Source organism: Rousettus aegyptiacus, unplaced genomic scaffold (genome assembly GCF_014176215.1).
Source record: "Rousettus aegyptiacus isolate mRouAeg1 unplaced genomic scaffold, mRouAeg1.p scaffold_m13_p_1, whole genome shotgun sequence".
Lineage (NCBI taxonomy): Eukaryota > Metazoa > Chordata > Mammalia > Chiroptera > Pteropodidae > Rousettus > Rousettus aegyptiacus.
This window is the reverse complement of record NW_023416284.1, coordinates 253,955-278,182: the sequence shown is the minus strand read 5'-3', so window position 1 is coordinate 278,182 and position 24,228 is coordinate 253,955. Positions and strand designations below refer to the sequence as shown.

At 67.1% G+C, this 24,228-nt stretch overlaps 3 protein-coding genes across 4 annotated transcripts; all 3 read left to right on the top strand.

Annotated features, from left to right (window-relative positions):
- Positions 1 to 109: 109 nt before the first annotated feature.
- Positions 110 to 11,926, top strand: SDF4 (stromal cell derived factor 4). Of its 2 annotated transcripts, XM_036227256.1 has the most exons (8): positions 124 to 204; positions 941 to 1,097; positions 2,205 to 2,537; positions 5,203 to 5,339; positions 5,562 to 5,675; positions 9,684 to 9,842; positions 10,207 to 10,382; positions 11,274 to 11,926. In XM_036227256.1, the coding sequence occupies exons 3-8, from the start codon at positions 2,233 to 2,235 to the stop codon at positions 11,448 to 11,450; spliced, it is 1,068 nt and encodes a 355-aa protein (XP_036083149.1). In that variant the 5' UTR covers positions 124 to 204; positions 941 to 1,097; positions 2,205 to 2,232; the 3' UTR covers positions 11,451 to 11,926. The 2 variants fall into 2 exon arrangements, with proteins under 2 accessions (XP_015999979.2, XP_036083149.1); XM_016144493.2 differs by lacking the exon at positions 941 to 1,097 and having other exon boundaries at positions 110 to 204.
- Positions 11,927 to 15,524: 3,598 nt separating this feature from the next.
- TNFRSF4 (TNF receptor superfamily member 4) lies at positions 15,525 to 19,039 on the top strand. The gene is made up of 7 exons (XM_016144495.2): positions 15,525 to 15,705; positions 15,890 to 16,012; positions 16,386 to 16,487; positions 16,781 to 16,847; positions 17,352 to 17,548; positions 17,689 to 17,814; positions 18,077 to 19,039. Exons 1-7 carry the CDS (start codon positions 15,564 to 15,566, stop codon positions 18,145 to 18,147), a joined length of 828 nt encoding a protein of 275 aa, XP_015999981.1. The 5' UTR covers positions 15,525 to 15,563; the 3' UTR covers positions 18,148 to 19,039.
- A 2,539-nt stretch (positions 19,040 to 21,578) lies between these two features.
- TNFRSF18 (TNF receptor superfamily member 18) lies at positions 21,579 to 24,228 on the top strand. The gene is made up of 5 exons (XM_016144496.2): positions 21,579 to 21,739; positions 22,505 to 22,624; positions 23,320 to 23,407; positions 23,496 to 23,704; positions 23,777 to 24,228. Exons 1-5 carry the CDS (start codon positions 21,583 to 21,585, stop codon positions 23,917 to 23,919), a joined length of 717 nt encoding a protein of 238 aa, XP_015999982.2. The 5' UTR covers positions 21,579 to 21,582; the 3' UTR covers positions 23,920 to 24,228.

Here is a 24,228-nt window from a genome sequence, read left to right as displayed (position 1 = left end):
CCCTCACGTGACCCCACGCGCCCCTCTCATTGGACGGCCGCGCGGCCACTTCCGCCCGGAGGGAAAATGGCGGAGTCGGCATCCCCACGCGCTCTTCCGCTCCGCCCCGAGGCCCGCCTCTTCCCGGAAGAAAGATGGCCGCGACCTAGACGAGTCCCGTTGGAGGCGTCCCGGCGCTCGGCTGTGCTTGGCGGATCCCGGGCGGTGAGTGAGGGCCCGCGAGGGGCGCGGGGAGGCGGTGCGGAGGCCGGCGGGGCTCCAGGGCGGACTGGGGCGCGCCCTGGGGCCGCGGACCCTGCTGGCCTGGCCCGCCGGTGTCGGGGAAATGGGCCGAGGGACGCGCGGTCCCGGGAGGCGGCAGACCCCGTGCTCACCGCGGGGCGACCTCACCGTTCTCGTCGCCGAAAGCTGGGCCGCGACTGGTAGGGCTTTGGGAAGATTTGCCCTGGCACTGAGTTCAGCTAGCGACGCACCGGTAGTGCGACTTCCTAGCCGGTTACCAGTGTAGAGTAAGGGTTTGCGTTTTCGGCGACAAGAAATTAGTTTCCTGAGGACGGATACCCAGGGATGGCCGAGGGATGTCGCGTCCACTTTGGCCGGGAATCCCGGGGCTGCTTCCCTGAGTGGGCTGCGCCCCAGGAACCGACGCCCCTGGGGTTGGGCTCCCCCAGGCAGCGCCCTGCTCCAAGTCCTGTTGCGGGGGGCGGGGACTCAGGCCGAGAAGTGAGCAGGTGGCCAGCGTTCGCAGGTGTGTGCTCACCAAGACATGTGGTGAACAGAGGGGAGTCTCACTGACCTCCCAGTCCCTAGCAGTTATTCCTGTGCAAAGAAAGCATCTTACCACTTAGCCATCAAGATGAGTGGAGCCAGGAGTTGAATTTGTTGCTTCAAGGGGCAAAGTACAATTCATTTGGACATGATGTGTGTTTTATGACTGCAGCCCGTGGGGCGACGCCAGGAGCGAGTTATCTTGCTTTGAGCAGCCGTGTTCCTGGCCAGGACGGCAGGAATAGAATTACGCTCCAGCAGGAAAGGAACGCATCCGCTGCCACACGGAGGAGAGCAGACGTGGGCCCGGTGTCCGGCTCCCTTCCTCGGTGACTGCAGGCTGTGCAGGGCCTGCTCCCGGTCTGGGGCCCCTTAACCACAGCCCCACTGGCACGCCCCTGGGCCTGCACTCAGCATTGTCGCTCAGTGCCATGCCCCCGATGCACCACTCACTTCTCCTGCTCAGGTTCCAGGTGTTGAGTCACCTGTCCTTTATTGTTCCCACAGGTCCTGTGTTTAGTGGGCACTTTTGCAGGATGCTCTTTTCAGGAACACGTGTACTGTGGTGTAGCAAAAATGCCTGCATTGATTTACTCAGTTGATTCAATGCTTACTGTGTGTGGGTAGTGTGACAGGTGTTGGGATGCTGAAGCTGAGGAGGACACTGTCTCTTGCCCTCGATGGGCAACAAACAGGAGTTCCAGTAAACGTGGCTCAGGGGGCAGTCACAATGCAAAGAGCACAGCTGGGCAGCTGGTGAGCTCTAGTGGGTGTGGGGAGGATGCAAGGCCCCAGAGACCTAAAGAAAGAAGGACATAAGAGTGTACCCTGTCGGCATTGCCAGATCACCTGGGGAACCGCTGGTCTGCCCGTCCCCATACACCTTAGACTGTGGTGTGGCGGCCGCGCTGCCATCAGCACAGGCCTCTGTTTTGCGGCTGGAAGGTATCATGGTTCGTGAACCCCTCATGCTCCACCTTGGTTGCAAACAGCACCCAGGCCTGGGGTGAACGTGCCCAGGGCCACCACCCCCAGCCCCAAGTGCTGGTGGGCTTCCCTCTGCTGCTCCTCCCTGTAAAGACTGCCAGAGGATGTGGGGCCTCAGCAGGGACAGAAGCAAGCTGGGAGCGGCTGCTGTGGGTGTCGGGGAGGGGCGGATTGATCTGAGTAGGGGCCAGGAGCTAAAGACTCCTCTTTGGAAGAGGAGGTAAGGCTGTGCCCGCCGTGGGTCCGAGAAACCGCGGACTCCTGCTCTGCGCCACAGAGTGAGGGTCTCCCCGGAGGAGTGTCTGCCAGGCTCTGGCCCACAGTGCCTCCTCTCCTCTTCCGCACCATCGGCAGCCTCGGGGTAGCAGCCTGCAGCGGGGCGCCAGCGGCGGGTGTGGTGTGATGGCATCTCTAGCCTCACTTCCTCGCCTGTGTCCCCACGCTTGCAGGCCCTCCTGCGGTCCAGACCCAGAGGCCATGGCGTCCAGGCAGGCTTCCTGCTGTGGCCGGGCTCCTGGCTGCCTCTGGCTCCTGGGGCTCTTCCTTCTGATGGATGCGTCTGCCCGGCCGGCGAACCACTCATCTGCCCGGGAGAAGACAGGCCACAGGGAGGAGAACGAGATCCTGCCCCCAGACCACCTGAACGGGGTGAAGCTGGAGATGGACGGGCACCTCAACAAGGACTTCCACCAGGAGGTCTTCCTGGGCAAGGACGCGGGGGACTTCGAGGACGACGCGGAGCCTCGGAAGAGCCGGAGGAAGCTGATGCTCATCTTCTCCAGGTAGGCGCGTCGGCTGCCCCGTCAGCCGGTCTTGGCATGGGAGGCGACGCAGGGCCACGCGGTGACGTGCTGTGGAGGGTGGTGCTGTGCCACGTGCTCTCAGCTGGAAGTTGCAGGGTTGAGCTGAGGACCGTGCAGCCCTGAGCAGTGCCCAGGTCAGGACAGGCTCCGAGCCCGGGGCTGCCCTGTGTCCCCTGGACCCGACAGCCAAGGGGGCGGTGCCCATCAGCACCCTGTGGGGCTGGCCTGCGCAGTGGCCTCAAGCCAGTGCCTGCCAGGGTGCAAGGCAGCGGTTCACAGGACCAGTCAGATGAGGCCTGGCAGGAGGCAGCGGCCGTGAGGTGTGGGGTGGCTTCAGGTCATGGCGGGCACCCGGAGCCGAGGGGTGCAGGGCATGCTCGGTGGCTTGCGCCCCTCAGTGCATCTGGTTGATGTGGTGGAAAGAATGTGAGTGTGGACGAGCAGGGGCGATGGCAGGGCCCGGGGGGCAGGGCAGACAGGCAGCCCCATGCGGGGGTTGGGGGGGGCGGTGCAGATTGGCCTGGGGGGCCGCGCAGAGGATGAGGAGCTCGGAAGTTCTGGGGAGCCTGCTTGGCATTTCAGGGCTACCGTGGGTGACAGTGCCAAGCCTGGGCTTGTGAGCATCGAATTGGTCTGCTCGCCTGGCACGCATTGGGGTCGAAATACGCAGGCCATGTACTGGGGCTGGGCGGGGTCTGCAGGCTTTGGGGGGCTGGCCTCAGTGGGGCTCCCCATGCAGCATGGTCCTGGCGGGTTTCAGGCTCTTGGGGTGTTGTGATGTGGCTTGCGGGGTCACGTGTTGGGACCCAGGACTCGCGGCTCTTGGTTCTAGGAATGAGACGGAGGGAGGTCGGTTGCTGTGGGCACAGGTCACGTGGGCTGGGGCTTTGGTGCCTCTCGAAAGAGACGAGGGCCCGGTGGCCACGGCAGGAGCTCAGGACAAGGATGTTGAGGGCTGGGTGCCGGTCCCCGTGCCTTTTGGCCTCCGCCCCCTGGTGTGTGCGTTGGGCCGGGCAAGACAGCAGTCCCGGAGCCTTGCAGGCCACTTGCGGAGTGGGACCAGGAGCAGGGCCCGGGCACGGGCGAGCAGGTGGAGGCAGCGTGAGGTGGGCATGGGCCAGGAGGGAGGGGCCGGGGTGGGCGGCCCGGAGGTGGGCGCCCAGGCCTTGCTGATGGGCCGACGGTGGGGGGCACACTGTAGCGGGGCGGGCAGGCTGCCTGTGAGGCGCCTGCAGGCGAGGGGGCTGAGACGGCAGGACCCGGTCATAAGCGGTGCGCGGGGGCCCCGGGCGGGTGCGTGGCGGCCTCGGCATAAGGCAAGGCGACCGCAGAGAGGGCTTCCGCCAGACCAGGGGCCACGAGGCCCAGGGCTCAGGAGAAAGGGTCCGGGGCGGGTCCCTGGAGCCGCGGGGGGACGGTGCGGCAGGCGGGGCAGCCGTCACCCCCATGCCCACGGCGCCACCCTCCTGGACGGCCCCTGGCCGGTACGAAGGACTGACGGCCATTGGGGGCTGGAGCGCTGCTTCCGGTGAGCGGAGGGAAGCCAGCACGTCATTGGCTGGGGGCAGGCCCACGAAGAGCCGTGGTCCCTGCCCCTTCGGGACGCCTTGTGAGGGGTCACGCACGGGCCCCGAGGGACCATGGGGGCTGGGGAGAGCAGTGGACGGGCCGCCGGCTAGGGGTAGGAGCTGGGGCAGGCGGGCCAGTCTGGGGACAGTGGCCTGGCCGCGACTGAAACGGGCGTCCCAGAGGGAGGCCGTGTGCGTGGCCCAGGGCGCTCCCCTGGGGTGCCTGGATTTATGCTGGCTGGCTGTTGGTTCTCCTGGGGGAGCGTTCTGAGAGCCGCCTTCTTGGGTGGCCTGCCCCCCTCAGGTGGGCCGGGGGCGAGGCGCAGAACAACAGGCTGCCTCTGGGCTGGAAACAGGTGGGGTGGACTGCTTGGACCTGCCCTGGGTGCCTCTGGAGGGAGGGTGGCAGCAGAGCCGGCCCCCAGGCACCTGTGGACCTCTGAGCATCTCACTGCTACAGGTGCGGCCAGAGCGCATCCCCACCAAACGGTCGCACTCACTGCGAGGCGACAGCTGGCCCTTTGTGCGGCAGGCAGGTGCGGGCGTGGGCTTGGGGCGACCGGGCAGGGCTGGTCACGTGGGTTTCCCCGGAGGACTCTGGTGCCAGCAGCAAGGCTCCAAGGGGGCTCCAGGGAGAGCGCCGCACGGAATCGGCACCCCGACAGGCCTGCGGCTCTCACGCTCTCCTGCTGCACCCGATCAGCTCCATTTGCCGTCTCCGCCCAAAAGGAAACACGACCTGCTCTGGCGCCCCCCCCCCCCCCCGCGACCTGTGACGGGGGCAGGCTGGGTGGACCCGGGCCGATGACGCTGCCCGGCGTGCAGCCAGGTGGGGAGGGGCCCTCCCGCTTCCTGCGGCTCAGAGACAGGCAGCGGGGTGCACCGCCCACGCGCCCCGGCCGCCCCGGCCGCTCCCGACAGCCCGGTGCCCTTCCTGAGCCCCGTGTCCCGACCGTCCCACCAGGCGGGGTGCGTCGCGGTGCGTGGCGGTTTGCGGCTGCCCGTGGAGCCCCGGCCGCCCTTCTGTCCGCCTGTCCCTCGGGGCCAGGCCCTGTCTGACTCGCGCCGGCCCGCAGGGTGGACGTGGACACTGACCGGAAGGTCAGCGCCAAGGAGCTGCAGCGCTGGATCATGGCGAAGACGGCCGAGCACTTCCAGGAGGCCGTGCAGGAGAGCAGGGCGCACTTCCGCGCCGTGGACCCCGACGGCGACGGTGCGGCCCCCGCCCCCGCCCCCGCCCGTCTGACCGGAGCGGGTGGGGTGGGAGCTGGGAGGGCCCTCACGGGTGCTGCAGGCAGGACGCGGCCTCCCGGACCCGCGGCCCTGGCGGCCACCTCGGTGCTCCTGCTGCCGGGAGGGCCGTTCCCTGCGGCCCTGAAACAGCAAAGCGCCTGTCTTTACAGCTGTCACACACCCTAACAGTCTGCCTTCCCAGGCCGCGTGTCGTGGGACGAGTACAAGGTGAAGTTCCTGGCGAGCAAAGGCCACGACGAGAGGGAAGTTGCTGAGAAGATAAAGCGCCACGCGGAGCTGAAGGTGGACGAGGAGAGTGAGTGCGGGGCCTGGGGTGGGGCCCCCGGGTCCCTGCGGACCCGCGGGTGGCCTTGACGGGCTCGGGGTCTGCGAGGGGGCGACCCAGGGTGCCAGGCGCCATGGGCCGGAGGGCGTCAGACCCGGTGTGGTGGGGGGATGGCGGGGAGCCACACCAGGACAGGGACCCCCCCAGCCTTTCGAAGGCACCCGTCGGCCACTTCCTGTTTGGAAAGTCGGAGCGCAGCGCGCTGCCAGCGCTGGTTCAACTTTTCACAAACGCTCTGTGAGGCCGAGGCAGATCTGACTGGTTTCCAGCGCGAAAGTAAATACAGGAACTGTTCCTGGGGTTACTTCTGAACGGAGCTCGTCAACCCTGACGTGACACAGATCGCGTCAGCAGCCGGACCTGCGGCCGACACCTGTCCGAGAGCGGCGTCCCCCGCACGCCGGAGCCCCACGGTCTCCGGGATCTGACACGCTCCGCAGTCGAGCATGTCTCGGAATGCAAGTGCCACCGCTCTGGCATTAGAATGTCCCACGTAGAATGATGTCATTTGTTTCCAAAGACTGCCGACACACCAGGACGGTGCAGCAATAACAACAAAAGCGAGGTGCTTCGTGGGCGAGGTCAGGACGGTGCCGCGCGCTCTCGGGGTGACGCGGCCCCTCATGCCGCTGCCGTGTTCCCAGGGCGCACGGGGCGAGCTCGCCGGCGCCTGGCATCCTGTGAAGACACGTGCCCTTCGCCGTCACGGCCCCCGCCCCGTGCCCCCGCCCCCCGCACCGTCGCTGCCGCGTGGGGGGCGGTGCCGCGGCGGGGCGAGGGCGCAGGCGGTGTCCCGGGGCTCCTGTCCCTTCCTTGCTGGCGGCCGTCCTCCCCGCCATTGTCCCTTCATGCCCAGTGGGCCGCCTTTCGCGACGGACACTGCGTGCAGGGCCCCGAGGCCGCTCGGCGCCGTGCCGTGACACTGCCCCTGTCTGTCTCGAGTCCACTTGGCTGGTGGGTCGAGCGTGCCTCGGCGTCCGGTGGCTCCCCTGCTGTGCTCTGCCCACCGAGCCCACACGGTGCGTCCTCGACGGGCCACGGGTGCCCCGCGCCGCCTGGCTTCCCATCCGACAGCGGCTCTGCGGCCCCCCACCCCGTCTGCACATGTCATGCGGTTTTCGTCCTGACCCCCCTGCTCCTTGCCTGTGTGCGGGAACGGACCCCGGGGTGTCGGCCTTCGCCCCCACAGCCCCGCCGCCCCGCCGCTCAGCCCTGCGGGGCGCGTCCGTTGATCCGGAGTCGCTGCGCAGGGTCCTGGCACCCTCCAGGAGCAAGGAGTTTTTCGCTCACCCTTTGCTCCCCTGCCTCCCATTTCCTGTCCTCGGCTGTCGCCTCCGCCGGGACTCCCAGGATGACGTCAGACGGGGCCGTCTCCTTGTCCCTGGCCTCAGCGGGAAGGCTCCGCACCCGCACGAGTGCAGCGCCGGCCGTGGGCTCTGCAGATGCGTCCCCGTATGGGCGGGTCCCCTCCTCCCCCGGTTGCTGAGAGTCCTGGTCACGAGCGGGTGTGGGTTTTGTCGGCTGCTGCTCAGCGTCCAGTGCTGTGCCCACGAGTCCTTCACCTGTCGACTGGATGGACGGCAGGGACTGGTCTCCAGACGCTGGGCCAGCTTTGCTTCCCCGGGACCGGCCTGTAAATTCCGTCCGGTGTTGGGTTCCGTTTGCTAATGCTTGGTAGAGGACTTTTGCCTGTCTTCGCAGGAGACAGCGGCCTCTTGTTTTCCTGCGGGGGCTCTGTCTGGTTTTGGCGTCCGGGTGACACTGCTCCCACCGTCAGTCAGAGAGTGTCCCCTCTGCTCTGTGACGGGCCTCGGACAGTTGCTCGGCCTCGTCCTCCACGTTTGGTGGGGACGCTGATGAGTGTGCTCGACACTCTCGGTCTTTCATAGGCGTTTGCTTTAAACATGGACTTAAAGTGTGGTTTTATTTCGTGAGCCACTCTGAATTTTTTTGGTAGCAGGCGAATTAAGCCCATTTATATTTTTGGTTTCTTTTTTCTTCCATTTTTTTCTTCCTCTGCTGACGTGGGATTTAGAGACTCCCCTTCCCTTCTCAGGGGTGATCTCTGAACGTGGCCTGCATGGTGACCTGCCCGCTCCCTAGCTCTTCACGCCCTGCACCCTGATTCTTCCTGCCCTGTGTGATAGTGTGAAGTTCCGTGACGTCTCACCCCTTCCTGAGCAGCATGGAGACCCCTTACCTGCCATGACTGGTCGCTGGCTCCCAGGTCACGTGACGTCACGCGGCGCTCCAGTTCCGTCCTCTTTAAGCCCCGTATAGCGGACGTTGCTTTTTTTTTTCTAAAATGGTTATTCGCCCTTTCCATGCTTGTTTCTCTCGTGCCCACTAACTGCCCTGAGGTTCAGGCTGTCCCCGACGGTGTCTGGGGAGCCCTGGGGGCCTCAGTCCTCCTGGGCCCTGCCGCCTTCGAGAGCTGGTCTGTCGCCAGCACCCTTGCCTCGGGCGTGTCTGCGGTCGGTACCTGTGCGCCCCGCTGCGGGGCCCGGAGGGGAGTGTGGCAGTCCCCACTCCGCCCGCAGCTTCCCCGGGCGCGCTCGGCCTGCCCCTCGCCTCCCCTCCGCACCCCTGTGCACCCGATGAGCCCTTGGCTGCCCTGCTCAGTCTGGAAGTTAGAGTGAGGAGCAGCTGTCAGGGGCCTAGGGGCCCTGGGCACATGGGGGCGGGCTGAGGGGTGAGCTTGGGGCCCTCAGTCCGCGTGGGTCCCTGGGGCGCCCGGCACGACGCATCACAGACAGGGCGTGGGCCCCTCGCTCTGTCCCCCACGTCCCTCCAGCTCTCGGCCGTCGTTTAGTCTACACCCCGTGCACCACTGGGTTTAGAGTCCCGCTTAGGTCCCCGACGGACTCTTCACAGCTGCAAAAGCCTCTTTCCTAAATCGGGTCCGTTCACAGGCTCCAGGTGGATGCGGAGAGCGTGCCCAGCCCCCTGGCTCTCGTCCCTGTGGTGGGGCAGACGGGGGTCTCACTTTGCCATCTGAAAGTAGGTCAGCAGGGACCCGTGTCCACCAGAGAGCAGTAAACGCAAAGCAACAGGAGTTGAGACTCAGTCGGTTCCCCGGCTGTGACCCGGCTGTGACCTGGGTGTGACCCAGCTGTGACCCTGCCGTGGCCCTGCGGTGACCCGGCGGTGACCGGGCCAGGCCTGGGTGTCCCGGTTCCTGTTCACCCGGCTGGGACCTGCGGAGGGTGACCGTTCTGTCAGACCCCGGATGGTTGTGGACCCCACGTGGCCTGTGGTGGTGATCCCCGCCCTCAGCCCCACACTGGCCTTCCCATGGAGATTGGGGGCGCTCGAGTCGCAGCTGGGAACTGGGGTTCCTTCAGAGCCCTCCATGCCTGACCCTCGTGACAGGGGAACAGAGCAGACCTGCCCCACCCCAGGGGGCGAGGGTGTGGCAGGCACAGGAGCAGCTGGGGGGCCGCATTTGTGGGGGTGTCGGTTTGGAGAAGCTGCACCTGCACCTGAGGGTGTTGAGCCTACATTGGGGGACTATGTCTGCATCAGGGGGCTGCACTTGTGTCTCTGGGGGTGCTTTTCCTGTATAGGGGTTCAGCACCTGCATCAGGGAGATGTGCCTGTATCGAGGCGCTATACCTGCATCCGGGGGTGCTGCGTCTACATCAGGGGGCCTCACCCGTGTCTGGGGGCTGCACCTACATCGGGGTGCTGTGCCTGAGTGGGGGGCTGCATCTGTGTTGGGGGAGTGCCTGGAGGAGTTTGTGTCTGGGATGGGGGTCTGCAACTATGAGAGTCTGTGTCTGGGGGAGTCCGTGCCGGCGAGCTGCGTCTGCGACGCCCACTCTCCTGCAGACTGAGCTCTCCTCCGAGGGGCAGGGCCCACGGCCTCCCACGCCGCCGGGCCGAGTGGGCCCCCCACGTAGGCGGCATGTCTCCGAGCATTCGTGCTGCGTGCAGGTGTTCTGAGTGCCCGGGTGCTCACAGGTTTGTGTCCCTCAGCACAGGAAGTCCTGGAGAACCTCAAGGACCGCTGGTACCAGGCGGACAACCCCCCCTCGGACCTGCTGCTGACCGAGGACGAGTTCCTGTCGTTCCTGCACCCTGAGCACAGCCGGGGCATGCTCAAGTTCATGGTCAAGGAGATCGTCCGGGACCTAGGTGAGGCCCGCCCCGTGCCCCGGCCAAGCGGATCTTAGCTACATGGCTAGGCCCAGGTGGTGGGCTCGCTGTCCTCGTCCAGCCAGTCCTTGTGGTGGGAAGTCCACACTGGCCAGTCCTGCGCGGCGGTGGCCTCGGGAGGCCGTGTGGCTGCTTGACGAGGGCCGGTCAGGCCCTGCCGGGTGCTTTTGGCCTCAGCCAGGTTCCCAGTGGGTCCTGTGAGGTGCGGATGCTCAGCTTTGGGCTAAAATTTCACAGGACGAAAATCTGGCTGCACAACTCGCTCGACTGACTTTTCTTCTGAGTAGCCCTGGGGGTCCCATGCCCACTCAAGGTCTGAGTGGCCACCCACCTTGTCCCGCAGACCAGGACGGCGACAAGCAGCTCTCGCTGCCTGAGTTCATCTCCCTGCCCGTGGGCACCGTGGAGAACCAGCGGGGCCAGGACATGGACGACAGCTGGGTGAGAGACCGGAGGAAGGAGTTCGAGGAGCTGATCGACGCCGACCACGACGGGATCGTGACCATGGCGGAGCTGGAGGTGAGCGGGCACCGCGGGGGATAGAGTGTGGGGCTGGCAGCACCCGGGGGACAGGGCAGTGGGGTGCCCCTGAGGACAGGCCCGGCGCCCCGAGGCCTGTGCCCATGACGAGGGGCCGCCGTGGAAGGGGAGCCACCTGCAGTATGGCCCTGAGCCAGGAGGGCAGAGCTGGCCTGGCTGTGGCCACTCAGCAAGACCTGGAGCTGGGCCAGGCTGGGGGCCTCCGGAAGGGCCTGCCCAGCCAGCCGCCACCGGGACAGATGTGAGGCAGGAGGGCTGGGGGCCAGCGGGGAAGCCGTGCCTGTCCCCCGTGGCCACTCTCGGCTCTGAGAAGCCACCACCCGTCGGGCGGTCTTGGCAGGACACTGGCACCCGTAGGCCGAGGGCGTGGGTTGGAACCTGCTGCCTTCGTCTGGGGCGTTTCCAGTGGCCTGTGTAGCTGCGTGTGGAGCTTGTTGCCTCCTGTTTTGGATGAGTCCGTTCCTTGTGTGGGAATTTTCTGGTCCCTGCTAATAGCTGGTGGGCACCTCTAGGTCAGGGGTTCCTGCCAGCAGATTCAGGATTCAGCTTGTGTCGCAGCCCCTATGACCTGCTGGCTCCTGGCTCCAGCTGGGGGCAGGCCCCCCTCCCCCAACTGAGGTAACGCCCACACGCCCACGTCCTCGCCCTGGAGCGTCTGTGCAAAGGGGTGTTGTAGACAAGGAGGCGCTTTCCACGGCCGGCTGTGGTGGGTGGCAAAGCCCCGCTGCGTCCGAGGCTGGGGCGCCCTCCATTGGGGTCTCACGGCCTTGTCAGGTGCCAGCGGGGACTGACACCTGTGCTCAGGAGCCCAGCGCCGCCACGGGGGCCCGGAGCGGGCGGGGCGGGCGCTGAGCAGCCGGTCCCGTGCAGGACTACATGGACCCCATGAACGAGTACAACGCGCTCAACGAGGCCAAGCAGATGATCGCCATCGCCGACGAGAACCAGAACCAGCACCTGGAACCCGAGGAGGTGCTCAAGTACAGCGAGTTCTTCACGGGCAGCAAGCTCATGGACTACGCGCGCAACGTGCACGAGGAGTTCTGAGCCCGCGGCGCCCTGCGGCTGATGGACGTGCCTGCGCGCATGCGCGCCCTGCCCCCCGCGCCCCCTGCCCCCCAGCCCCCATGCCCCCTGCCCCCATCCCCCTGCACGCGCCGGGCCTTTGCCCCTCTGCAGCCTGCGGGGGGCGCGCACCTCGCCGTGGTCCCCGTGTGCACAGGAGTCTCTCGTCATCGTGCATCTCTTCCAAGAACCCGGGGCCGCTCTGCGGAAGGCACCGACCACAGCGGGGCCACGGCGTTCGCCACGCTGTGGGAAATTGTGCAACTCGCAACGTTTCCTCGAAGCTGAAGGGTTGATACTTTGGGCTGAGCTTCCCTGGAAACTAGAGAGGGCAGCAGGGCGCCTGCCCCTTGGGGAGGGGACCATTAGAGCCTCCCATCAGCTTCCGGCTTGGAGGAAACCCACATACTTGTGACAAGAATCAGCTTAACTTACTTTAAAATGTAGTTCTCTCCTTCTCCCTGCTTCATGCTTTGTTTTTGGTGGGAGCAAACACATGAAACAGTAACTCGTGAAGTTTGTGGCCGGGTGGCTTCCCCTCAAAGCTTTTGAGGTGGGCGACTTGGTTAGAACACGGGGCCTCCAGCACAACGTGCAGGGACCGTGCGGGGATGGGGGCCCCTCGGGTGCAGAGACCCGGAGGCGCTGCGTAGGGCCCGGGGGCTGTGGGCCGGGTGTCGCTCCGCAGAGCAGGCGTGGGGGTCTGGGCACAGAGCTGGTCAGGCCCGCGAGGGCCGGGTGGGAATGGGAGTTTGAGGTGGAGAAGGGACATCAGGGCGCGATCCCTGGGTCACCGCCGTAGGGCTGGGGACGGAGGAGGGGCAGCCCAGAGCCTGGGGTCAGGCAGGCCCGTGTTGGCTGCTGCTGGGCAGGATTGTCCTGCACCGGTGGCCGGCCCACCGCCAGCCGCGCCCAGGGCTTTGGCCAGTATGTGGGCACGGAGGGAAGCCAGCTGTGAGGGTTCAGATGAGGGTCCAGACCCTACGTACCCGCCAAGCCGCCTTTCCACCCACCCGTCCCCTCCTGGTGGCCCTGAGCCGTGGCTTGGGGTGCCTCGGTGGACAGCTGGCTGGCCCATGGGTCTGCTCAGACCTTGGAAGGCCCCGCTGGCGTAGGGGCTCTGGCTGGATGGACAGAGGGTCCGCCCTGAGCTGCCTGTGTGGTTAGCCCTTGCTACAGGGACCCACTTCCGAGCAGCGTGGGGCAGGGCCGACAGAGCAGTGGGTGTGGTGACACCTGGGCTGCTCTCCCGACAGAGCAAAGTCGCCGTGTCTGCCACGAGGGCGCGTGGTGGCAGCTGGTCTGCGGGAGGCCAGGCGGGTGGGCAGGCGGCGAGCAGACGGACGCTCTGCGGGGCAGGGGTGTGGGCTGCCCTGGACGCAGCTGTCGGGCCTGGGCTGCGTGTGTTCTGACTGTAGTTCCCAGTGCCCCACGGGTCAGCGTGAGCAGACGCCCGATCTGTGGGGCCAGGTGCATGGGGCTCCAGCCACACCCCAACTTATGTCACTCTCAGAACCCACAGTTTTTTTTGTTGTTTTTTTTGTTTTGTTTTCTTCTAGAGTGGATGGTAAAAATAAAAGTATCTGTTCTTGATTCAATACATGGAAACTCTTTATCAGAAAGCTGCATCTCAGTCTGATTGTCCAGAGCATTGAAACGCGGTGACTCAGGGCGCTCTGAGAAGGCGGCATGCTGATGATTTCCAGCGCGGGATCTGATCGTGTGTCGCCCGCGTCTCTGAGCCGGGACGCTGGGCCCCCGGCTTCCACTTGGGGAATGTGCTCTCGGTCCTGTGAAGGTTCCACCCTGGCCACACTTCGGAGCGGGGTGGCCACCGCTCTGGGAATTCTGAAGAGCAGAGCAATTTCCGAATCCCCACGGAAAGTGGTTCCTTAGTTGCTAATTCCGTGGATGTGGCGCCCACGCTCCGGCTGCCGGCTGCAGGGGAGCCGCGCCCTTGGCGGGCGCCATCGGACACCCCTGGCAAGGCCCACGTCAGGCACTTTCACTGTCCCCTTGTTGCCGGTCAGTAGGTTTTGAGGCTTTACGTCCCAGCGTGGAAACACAGTCTCTGGCGGGGTGTGGCACGAACAAGCAATGACTCCATGACCCGACACGGGGAGAGAGTCCAGGTGTGAGTTTGGGTCCACGGGGAGGGAGTGAAAGGTGACCAGGGCCCGGGGTCCTGCGCGAGCCCACCGTGAAGACTGACCGCACTGCGACAGCCGAGCCCCCACGGCGAGCTCTCCCGCGCCGCGGTCCCAGAACCCGCCGGTCCGCTCTCCCGCGGTCACCCGCACGGCCAGCGCCGACCTGCGGCCTGCGCTCTCCCCTCACGCGCGGCCCCGCCCCCAGCTCCCTCTGTCCTGGCGCAGCGTCCAGCGGGCGCGCGCGTCGCCGTGGCCACACCCACCGCGGCGGCATCGCTGGCCCCTTCGCTCCCCAGAGGCAGCTCGAGGCCGAGTGCCTACAGTCTGTCTTCATTTGGCAAGAAAAAAGCATCCTGTGTCAGTGGGAGGCGGGGGGCACACACATCAGGCCGCCTGGACGCCTGACCCCGCCCCGCGGGGACCCTCCGGCTATGGAGGCTCAGGGTGGCCGGACTGCCCTGGCCCCCAGCCCTGGCCCCTGCCCGTGGGCGGTGCGGGGATTTCCCGCAGGTGGGCCTGCCTGCCTTACCTGCCCTCCTGGGGGAGGGGACTTCCCAGCCGCTGCTGGTCCTCCGCAGAGCTTCTGCAGGCAGCTGTTGACTAGGGGCAAGGCTTAAAAGTCACAAAAACAGCACAGTGACGCCGCCCCTGCCCCGGGCACCCAGCGATACCAGACGTGTGTGCCGTGTGCACGTGTGTGTGCAGGTGCCTGTGCCCTCTCCCCCCGTGCACACCACAGTGGCCCCAGCACACGGGCCCTCCTGCACGGCCCCGGGACTGGCCAGGTCCACGTCAGAGCGCACCAAGTGCTCCCCGGACCCAGGGTGGGGGACGGGGCTGGCCAGGCCACCACGGGCACATGGCCTTCCCCTGGCCCTGCCTTAGCAGGGCATCAAAGTGGGGGCTATCCCCTCAGCGTCCCCAAACACATGCTTCCTCGGGAGCGGCCGCACACACATCCCAGCATCTGGGGCCAGTGAGACCCGAGTGCCGGGCACGTGAGCACAGGCCCACACCTGCTCCAAGACCACGTCACACGCAGGACGGGGCGGACGCCCGCTTGTCCCCATGCGTCTGGTCTGCTCGGGCGGGCCCGATGGGACACCATGGACTGGTGACTAGGTGACAGGTGCTAGCTGTCCCCCTTCCTGGGCTGGACGTCTGGGACCCGGGTGTCGGGCCCATGTCCCCTGAGGCCTCTCTCCATGGCTGGCAGACGGCTGCCTCTGCCCGTGTCCTCACGTGGCCCCCCCTCCGCGCGCTCTCCTGGGAGCAGGCCCCACCCTTATGAACTCACCTAACCTGAATCACCTCCACACACAGCCACGCTGAGGGGCAGGGCTTCGACATGTGAATTTGGGGACACAGTGTAGTCCCTGACTCTGGTGCATGCCCTCATGCCACACAGCTGCTGTCTACTGCATGGGTCCGAGCTCCTTTGGGGCATTTGGGCCAGCGACCATGACATGCCGCCTAGGGCTCTGTCGCTTCACCCTGCAGCTAATGCCTGCAAGAGAGTCCAGCCTGTGAGGGCCCGACTCTGGACTCTGGGTGCTGGCCCCATTTGCTGACCTGCTCCGTGCACCTTTTGCTTAGGGGTGAAGATTGGCGTGATATGGCCCCCCAGCTCCCCGGGGAGTCTGCCCCGTGCAGGGAGCAAGCTGTGTGGAAGGAACCCTGTCCCGGCAGCTCAGCCGAGCAGAGGGCGGGCAGGATGACCGTCAGGACGCTGGCTCGGAGTGGTCCGGGGCGCGGTGGGTGAGCCCGGACGGCTGGGGGCCTGGCCCGGCCCCGGCGGGCCGCGGGGGCTGCGGGCGCCGGCTGGGCCCAGGTCTAGCGCTGCAGTGCCCTCCTCTTCCCGCCCTCCCCACCCCTCCTCCGCAGCCCTTATAGCCACATCCTGCAAGGAAAAACCCCAGACTCCTGCACCATCTGTGAGGCGAGGATGTGTGTGGGTGCTCCGTGGCCCAGGGCGCCCCGCTCAGTTCTCCTGTTCCTGGGGCTCGTGCTGGGCGCTGCGGCCCAGCTCGAATGCCCCGAGCACAGCTACCCGCAGGGCAACAGGTGCTGCCACGAGTGTCAGCCAGGTGAGCGGCCTGGCCGCGGAGCGGGGACGGGGGTGCGGCCATGGGGGGACAGGGACGCGCAGCTGGGGTGGAGGGTGTGGGTGTTGCGGGACAAGTGGGCTCAGGGGGACAGGGTGGGCGACACTCCGGGCTTGTGGGTGACCTGGAGCCAGGCCTCGCGGAGCCTCTCCACCCGTCCCCGCAGGTTTCGGGATGGAGAGCCGCTGCTCGGACCGCCAGGACACCGTGTGCCTCCCGTGCAAGTCCGGCTTCTACAACGAGTACCAGAACTACGACAGGTGCAAGCCTTGCACCCAGTGCAACCAGCGTGAGCACCAGCCCCGCCCGCACGGCACCCACACCCTGCAGCCTTGCGGGCCCCGCCGCAGGACTCGCCCCAAACCACAGTGGGACTTGCTCCACCGGGGGTCCCTGGGGGCCCCAGAGCACGTGGAGTCGGGTGGAGCACATGTTGGCCACGTGGCCTGTCGGGCCAAGGAGCCGAGGGTCCTGCCACAGGCTGGAGGGAGGGTGGGAAGGAGGCCCAGGGCTGTCCCCGGGGTGTGACCAGGAGGGACACGGTGCCTGGGGATTGGAAAGAACCAGGAGCCAGCCGCCAGGCGTCGAGGGGGCTTCTGGCCTGGGAGAGGGCGCTCTGGACCCTCAGCCTCGCCCTCCAGGCCCCCGACTGTACCCCCCAGGAAGTGGGAGCGAGACCAAGCAGGAATGCACAGTCAAGCAGGACACCGTGTGCAGCTGCCGGCCAGGCACCCAGCCCCAAGACGGCTTCAAGCGCGGATCCGGTGAGCGGGGTCAGGTCCAGGCGCCTGCAGGCGCCCCAGGGACCCTGGAAAGAGCACGTCCCCCATGCCACACACAGTCGTCTCCTCCCCAGTACCCTTCTCAGGCCTGGCCAGGCGCCCCTCCCCTAATGAGCCATGCGTAGCTGTGGGCGTGGGGCTCTGGGCCAAGGCCTGGGTGACCTGTGGGCCGGGAGGGGCTTCCGGAGGCGGTGGGGGTGAGCGCCAGCCCCCCGCCCCCGGCACGGCGTCGCCGACTGCAGATGGGCTGAGCTTGCCCTGCTTTCTCGCTGCAGACTGCGCCCCGTGCCCACCAGGACACTTCTCTCCAGGCAACAACCAGGCCTGCAAGCCCTGGACCAAGTGAGTGTCCCAGAGGCCGGGCAGCTGACGTGGCTGGGCCCTGGGAGCCAGGGGCCGGGTCTGGGAGCAGGAGGCTGCTGGCTGGGGGCTCTCCTCGGCCCAGCCCCCCAGGATGGCCCTGGCCCAGCCGCCTCTCTCCAGCCTTCCTAGCAGACCAAAGTGGGGGGCCTGCGAGACTGCAGCCCAGGGCTGGCCATGTGTGAGGCCCTCAGTCTTAGGGGCCTTGCCTGGTGGGGCAGGGGTTCAGGGGTGAAGGCTCAGATGGGAGAGATGAAGAGCCAGCGTGAGGAGCGAGTGAATGAGGGGAGGTGGGGATGAGCGGCAGCCTCGGGCACCCCGTGGGCAGGGCCCTGGTCCTCTCCTCAGCCACCTTGGTCCCACAGTCTGATGCTGCTGAGATAGCCTGGCACAGCCCCCGTCTCCCCAGACCGGTCCTGGTTCTCATGTGACCGATGCGGGGTGTGGGGGGGTGGCCTTGCCTGCTAAGCACCCCCTGCTTCCCAGCTGCACCTTGGTAGGGAAGCGCTTACTGCGAGCAGCCAGCAACAGCTCGGACGCCGTCTGTGAGGACAGGAGCGCCCCTGCTGCTCTGCCCGGGGAGACCCAGAGCCCGCCAGCCCAGCCCCCCACTGCTCAGCCCAGCACCGCAGGGCCCGGAACCTCCCAGGAGCCCTCTACACACCCCACGGAGCCCCCACGGTGTAAGGGGCCTTGTCCTCACCCCAGCACGGCTCCCCAACCAAAAAGGGGAGGGGCTGGGGAGGGAGGCAGCGGTGGAGATGCCCTCTGGCCTCAGGGCCCCCCGCCCTGCTGGAGCTCACTGCAGGCACCCCCCTTGCAGGCCCTGAGCTGGCCGCCATCCTGGGCGTGGGCCTGGGCCTTGGCCTGCTGGCCCCTGCGGCCGCCGCGCTCATCCTGCTTCTGCACTGCCGGGCCTGGAGGCTGCTGCCCCCCAATAAGCCCCCCGGTGAGTGTCTGCCGCCCCCCAAGCTCCTGGGAGTGTCTGCTGCCCCCAAATCCCCCCAGCGAGTGTCCGCTGCCCCCCAAGCCCCCCTGGCAAGCGTCCGCTGCCCCCCAAGACCCCCGACAAGCGCCCACTGCCCCCCAAGCCCCTGGTGTCTGTTGCCCCCCAAGCCCCCCAGCGAGTGTCTGCTGTGCCCGGCCTGACCCTCTCACCCGGAGGCTGAGCCCTGCTCACCCCGCACCTCTGACTCCTCCCTCCTCCCCAGGGGAAAGCAGCTGCCGGACCCCCATCCAGGAGGAGCACGCCGACGCCAACTCAGCGCTGGCCAAGATCTGAGCGGCATCCGCTGGGCCGGGAGCGGGCGCCCCGCCCCAGGCTGGCCCTCCCTGGGCGAAGGGTGCCCCCAGGCGCGGGCCGCCGTCGCCCCGTCACCCCGTCTCCTTGGCCTGCACCGTTTTAGGTGTTCCCGGGCTGGCACCCGGACTCATCTATGTATGCCGTGCATACTCCCCACCCAGGGTGGAGCCCCAATAAACGACACTGGAAAGCACGGCCTCTGACTGGGTGCCAGGGTGCTGAGGGTCACACACGCACGGGGAGACCGGGGCCTTCGGGCGTGCGGCACGGGCTCCAGGGGACCGCTCGGACCCTGGGCGCTGTCCTCCCACCTCTCCAGGCATACCCCAGGACCCGTAGGGGGACGTAGAGGCCAAGACAGATGTCCTGGGGGATTGGACAGCAGTAAGACCCCAACCCAGGGGCATGGGCCCCACAACGAGGACCTGGGCCTGGAGCGGGCGCGGAGGTCACCCCGTCTCTGTGCCCCCTGAGGAGAGGGCACAGGGGTCGTTTCTTCTTTTCCTCAGTCGTTCAAACCCCATGCGGGCCAGGCCTGAGTGTGGCGACCAGGACCCCCGATGCCTGCAGGGCCCCCGAGTCCCTGAGGCCACCTGGTGCCCTTCAGGTGGCCAGCCCCTCTCCCAAATCCTGCAGGTGGGGCATAGACGCCACTTTGGGAGACTGGCGGTGCCAGATGGGGTGTGACCAGACAGGTCCCAAGGCGGGAACCCAAACGTCCACGGGTGGACGGGACGTCATAGTGTGCAGGCAGCCACACCCCAGGGGCAGGCCACGTGCAGGAGAGGGCCCGCCCCTGGCGCCTGTCACTACGCCTCCCAGGGATCAAAACAAAACACTGCCAGGCAGACGGGTTTCACCGGGCGCCCTGCCCTTTGCCCCCCTCGCTCCCTGGGGGCCAGGCTCTTGATGCTCACTGGTCCAGGCCCGTGCTCGCCACCTGCTGGGTGCACTGCAGCCTCCGGCACCCCGGCGACCTGCCTGCAGCCAGGAGGACGTGGCCCTGATTTCAGTGGAGCCCCAGCACAGCCCTGTCTGGCTGGCGTTCCTCGCAAGGTCACCCCAAAGGCCGTCTGGCCTCCCTCTCCTCAAACCTCCGACCCGCTCCCTGGAGCCTGCTGCCGATGGGAGCCACGTCCTCCCATCAGCGGGCCTGGCCTGGTCCCCACAGCAGACTGAACGGTGCGCCTCTGACGTGGGCATGTGGCCCTCGGTGGTCCCCAGGGCAGCGGGACACCGTAGGACCTGGAGGGGCCGTGGGGGAGGGGGCTGGGGGGGCTGGAGGTTGTGCGGAAGGGTTTTCTCCACAATCCCTGACGCTCTTGCCCCAGTCGGGAGCCCCTGGCGCCCCGCCTGACTGCTCAGTCTCTCCCTGGGCCAGATGCATGGTGGAGGGCGGCCACCACCTCTCTGCTTCCAGGTGGCCCTTGCCCCTCGCCCCTGTGGGACACCCCGACTTTCTCCACTCCAGGCTGCACCCAAGTCCCAGGCCTGGGTGTCAGGCTGCATCCCCCCGGCCCCCAGGCACACGGGCACCCACCCTTCCCATACCGGCCTCGCCGGGGCCCCCACCTGGCTCCCCGTCCGGCCCCATGGGGTGCCAGCCGTCCTGTGGGACCCTCACATTGCTTGTGTAAGCCGGAACAAAAGCTTCGAAGCACAAGCTGCTTATGAAACACTGGAAAGTACAGAGCAGCAGATGACAGCCAATAGCGGTCCTGTCGCAGAAAGCCCGAGGGGCTTCCCCAGGGAGGCGGCTGGGCACGGAGACCTTGTCTGCGCCTCTGTAAAGGTCTCGCCCAGCAGCTGCACGGTCATGTGGCCGGCCCTTTGGTTCCGCGAGTCAGCTGGTGTTGTCACGGAGAACAGAGCTCACCCCTCTCCAGCGACAGCTTCTCCTGCCCAGACAGCCCTCCCCCGCCACCCACACCCCCGCCCCCCCCACAAGCTACTTCCTGAAGGTTCCGACCAGCCCTGCTTCTAGAAGTTCCGAGGGACGCACGGCGTGGTATGAGGAGCACTGCTGGAGGGTGTTCATCATACTTCCCTGGCCCGCAGTACGTTGGGCGCGTACAGAAACAGCGACCCTGTGCTGCCACAGGCCACAGTGGCAGAAGGTCCACACCTGCCGTGGCCTCCACTCAGGAAACCTTCACCTGGTGTCCAGGTGTGGCAAGACGGCCCCCCTCTCTGTCTCAGGCCTACCTCCTCACTAGGAACTGAACTGAGACCTCGGGGCACCCAGCCCCCCTGTTCCTGCCTGAACATCCGAGCCTCTGGCAGCCCGGGTTCAAGAACAGGACTTGAGTCACCGACTGCTAATTCCTGTCATTTCCCTCAGAACAGGAACAGCCGCCCCATGCAGTTCTCAGAGGGGCTTGAGCCAGGTGTCCAGGGTCTGCCTGGTACACTTCCAGCACGTGGGTGCACCCAGGTCACCCACTGCCCACCCCCCAGCATTCCCACTTGTCATTGCCAGCTTGCCTTTGCTACGCCTCAATGGGAGGGTGGGAAACAGGGCTGAACAATCCAGGCAGGCTCACTGGAGAAGGCAACGCCCCAGGGCCCTTGGGTGCCACATGGGGAGACAGGCTCAGAGAGAGACAGGGGTGCCTCAATGGTCAGTCAAGGCCCTGGCCTCTCCTTGCCAGCCCTCCCCGCCCTCCTCCAAGTCCCTGGCTGGGAGGCGTGGGAGGGTCCCCTGGGGGCGCTAAGCCTACAGGCTTCATGGGGAAGGCGGAGTGGGCTCGTCCTGACCCCTGGGTGGGCCGCCAGGCTGCTGGCCACGGAGCTGAGCGAACACAGCCATGCCTGGGCAGGTGTGGGATTTGGGGGTGAGGGACTTCACCCCACTCCCTCCGGCCATCTGAGGAGTTCTCCCCTCTCAGGGCCTGCCTACCCCCCCCAGAGCCCCCTGTATCCAGAGCCCCCCCTCCCCCCCCTGCTGCTCCCCCTTTCTCCAGACTGGGCAGGCCACGGGTCTGCATAGATAACATGGGGAAGTAAGCACGGAGGTCTGGACCGCACTGACCATTTTTTTTTTTTTTTTAAAAACAGACTTTATTTTTCCGAGTAGTTTTAAGTTTGTAGCAAAACCGAAGGCAGGCAGAGATTTCCCGTGTGCCCCACGCACAGTCAGCGCCCACGGCCGGCACCTCGTCACCCAGGGACCCGTTCTGAGGTCGCGCGGACCCGTGGTGACGCATATCCACCATGACAATCGCACGGGGCGTTCGTGCCCTCAAATCCCCTGCGCTCAGCCCCCCTCGAGTTCTGAGCTGCGGCGCGTTTTGGGTCCCGGCGGCGGCGCTTTCCCTCTCGCTGCCGGGCGTGGCGGCGGCGGGCGGGGTCTGGGCGTGTCCGGCGGGGGCGGGCGGGGTCTCAAAGCCCCGGAGGTGGCGGGCGATGCGCGCCATGGGGACGAGGGGCGCGCGGGCGGTCCTGTGCGGCGTCGCGCTGCTGTGCGCGCTGGGCCTGGGCCAGCGCCCGCCTGGGGACCCGAGCTGCGGCCCCGGCAGCGTTTTGCGCGGGGCCGGGAACGACGCGCGCTGCTGCGGCCCGTGCGCCTCCGGTAAGGCGCTCGCGGGGCCGGCGCGGGACGCGGCCAGGGGCAGGGCTGCCGGCGAGCCGTCCGGTCCCAGAGCCCGCAGCACCAGCGCAGCCCCTGGGGAGGTGGACGCGCGCCCAGATCACGCCAGGCTGAGTCCAGGGGTCAGGGCTTCAGGAGGTTTCCCCACGGCAGGTCTGCGTTCCCAAGAGGAAGAGGAGGGCTGTCCCGACTCCTGCTAACTGGGTAGTTAGCCCTTGGCCATCACCTCGGTTACTTCCTGCCCAGTTTGGGGACGCAGCTGCTCCTTCTGTCCTGCCCTCTGCCTCTGACCTGTGGCTGTGCGTGAGGGACAGGTGGAATGTGCCAGTTTGGGAACAGATATCCAATGGGTTTACCCAGAGTGTCACCCCGCTAGGTCCTGGGGGTGAGGCCAGTAGTGGGGACAAGGAGGCTCCCTCGGGGGGACAGCTGGGGCCCGTGCAGGGCGGGGAAGGTCCCCTGGGCTACTCCCGTGTCCAGCACAGACAGCTCCTGGTCACATGCCGAGTCAAAGCCCCCCAGGGCAGCAGGGGGAGGAATTAGGAGTCTGGGACGGAGGGACACAGACGGAGGAACCTGGACCTAGCCAGGGTCCTGGCTCCCGGACAGGTGCCCTCTGTCCCCTGGGGCTGTCTGCGGATCGGGGCTGGGGGCTGCCCTGCCCTCAAACCCCGCTTCCTTTGGAGGGCTGAGAGCTGGGATGAGGGCTCGGCCCAGCTGCTGAGAGGCCCGGCTCGTTTCGCCCAGCCCAGGACTGTCCCGAAGGGGCCTGCACGTGTGTCCGGCCCGAGTTCCACTGCGGAGACCCACAGTGCACAGCCTGCAAGCACTACACCTGCCTGCCCGGACAGTGGGTGCGCGCTTCGGGTGAGTCGCGGCGTGTGAGCGCCGGGCCGGGGGCAGCGGGGGCCTGTGGCTGTGGCAGGCAGCTAGCTGCTGTGAGGGGCACAGGCCTGTCCTGTGGGCGGAGGGCATCAATCAGGTCAGGAGCTGCTGGTCGCTCAGTGCCCGGCCCCGTCCTGGCCCTTTGGTGAGTCCTTCCCTCTCCTAGCCTGGGCCCTCATCCTGAAGGAGGGTGCTCGCGCCCCACCAGCCATCTGCATGGGGGAGCCAGGGGTCGACCCCTTATCCCGAGCAGCAGCTCCAGCCTGTGCACCTGAGGGGAGGGGCTGGGGCAGTGCAGACAGGTTGGACAGGGGCAACGTCTCCAGACAACTGGGCCGCCCGCCTCAGCCCTCCCTCTGGACCCTCATGGCCTCCTGCCCTGCAGCCTCCCAGACCAAGCCGGCCCGGTGTGAGGCCTGCTGGTGCCTCCTGCCCAGCCTCTGCCCCCACCCCTCCTGCCGGCCCCGCCCCACACTGCCGTCCTCCCCACGGCCCCCAGCGACCCTCCACGCAGCCCAAGGTCACAGCCTCTGGTTCCTCCAAGGCTTCCTCCCCCACCGACACCTGCCCTGGACCCAGACACACGGGCGTCAGAGCCCTCTGTCCAGCGGATGCGCGTGGGGGCCCACGCCCAGCCAGCAGCCCCATGGCCCGTCGGTCTGTCCCTCTGTCTCCAGGAACATTCACGTTCGGCTTCAACTGTGTGGACTGCGCCGCGGGGACCTTCTCCAGGGGCCACGAGGGCCACTGTGAGCCCTGGTCAAAGTGAGTGCTGGCGGGGCGGAGGACCGGGCTGTGCGGGGGCTGCCGGGTGGCCGAGGGCTGACGAGGGCTCTGCGCCCCTGCGTCCCAGCTGCTCCCAGGCGGGGCTCCGCACCGTGTTCCCTGGGAACAGGACGCACGACGCCGTGTGTGGCCCGCTGCTGCCGCCGCCGCCCGCCGAGCGGCACTGCCCGCTGAGTGTCGCCCTCCTGGCCGTGGCCGGCTGCATCCTGGTCCTGGCCGTGGCCCAGCTCGGCCTGCACATCTGGCAGCTGCGGAAGCAGCGAGTGTGGCTCCCAGGTCAGTCGTGCCCTGGGGCGGGGAGGGGGCGCTGCGCCCCTGGCCGACCTGCTGACCACAGCCCCTCTGCAGAGGCCCAGATGCTCCTGGAGGCCCCGCCGGCCGAGGACGCCTGCAGTTGCCAGTTCCCTGAGGAGGAGCGCGGGGAGCAGCTGGCGGAGGACAAGGGCTGCGGGGAGCAGCTGGCGGAGGACAAGGGGGACCTGTGGGTGTGAGGCCTCACTGCCCTCTGATGCTGGGACCCTCCCAGATACTTGCCCAGGACTGGCCCTGGGGAGCTAGGGCTCTGTGCCCTGCTGAGGGCCCCCCACTCTGGCCTGGCCCTGCTCCCCTCGACGGTGGAAGTGGGTAGGAGTGCTGACAGTGACGAGGCCCCCAGACCGTGCAGCAGGGGCAGCGGCTGTGACTGGGCCGTGGGTACAGACCCGCCTCGGCGGCTTCCCTCCTGTGCAGGCCCTGGACGGGGGTCACGTCTAGCACAGGACCTGGCTGCAGGCGGTGCTCAATAAACACCTGTTCAGTGA

Bases quoted from the DNA above. Each gene is read 5' to 3' on its own strand.
- SDF4 (XM_016144493.2), top strand. From the start codon at position 2,233: ATGGCGTCCAGGCAGGCTTCCTGCTGTGGCCGGGCTCCTGGCTGCCTC. The intron at 2,538-5,202 runs GTAGGCGCGTCG...GCCGGCCCGCAG, and splicing joins CTGATGCTCATCTTCTCCAG to GGTGGACGTGGACACTGACC. The intron at 5,340-5,561 runs GTGCGGCCCCCG...CTGCCTTCCCAG, and splicing joins CGTGGACCCCGACGGCGACG to GCCGCGTGTCGTGGGACGAG.
- TNFRSF4 (XM_016144495.2), top strand. From the start codon at position 15,564: ATGTGTGTGGGTGCTCCGTGGCCCAGGGCGCCCCGCTCAGTTCTCCTG. The intron at 16,013-16,385 runs GTGAGCACCAGC...TGTACCCCCCAG, and splicing joins TTGCACCCAGTGCAACCAGC to GAAGTGGGAGCGAGACCAAG. The intron at 16,488-16,780 runs GTGAGCGGGGTC...TTCTCGCTGCAG, and splicing joins CGGCTTCAAGCGCGGATCCG to ACTGCGCCCCGTGCCCACCA.
- TNFRSF18 (XM_016144496.2), top strand. From the start codon at position 21,583: ATGGGGACGAGGGGCGCGCGGGCGGTCCTGTGCGGCGTCGCGCTGCTG. The intron at 22,625-23,319 runs GTGAGTCGCGGC...CTCTGTCTCCAG, and splicing joins ACAGTGGGTGCGCGCTTCGG to GAACATTCACGTTCGGCTTC. The intron at 23,408-23,495 runs GTGAGTGCTGGC...CCTGCGTCCCAG, and splicing joins CACTGTGAGCCCTGGTCAAA to CTGCTCCCAGGCGGGGCTCC.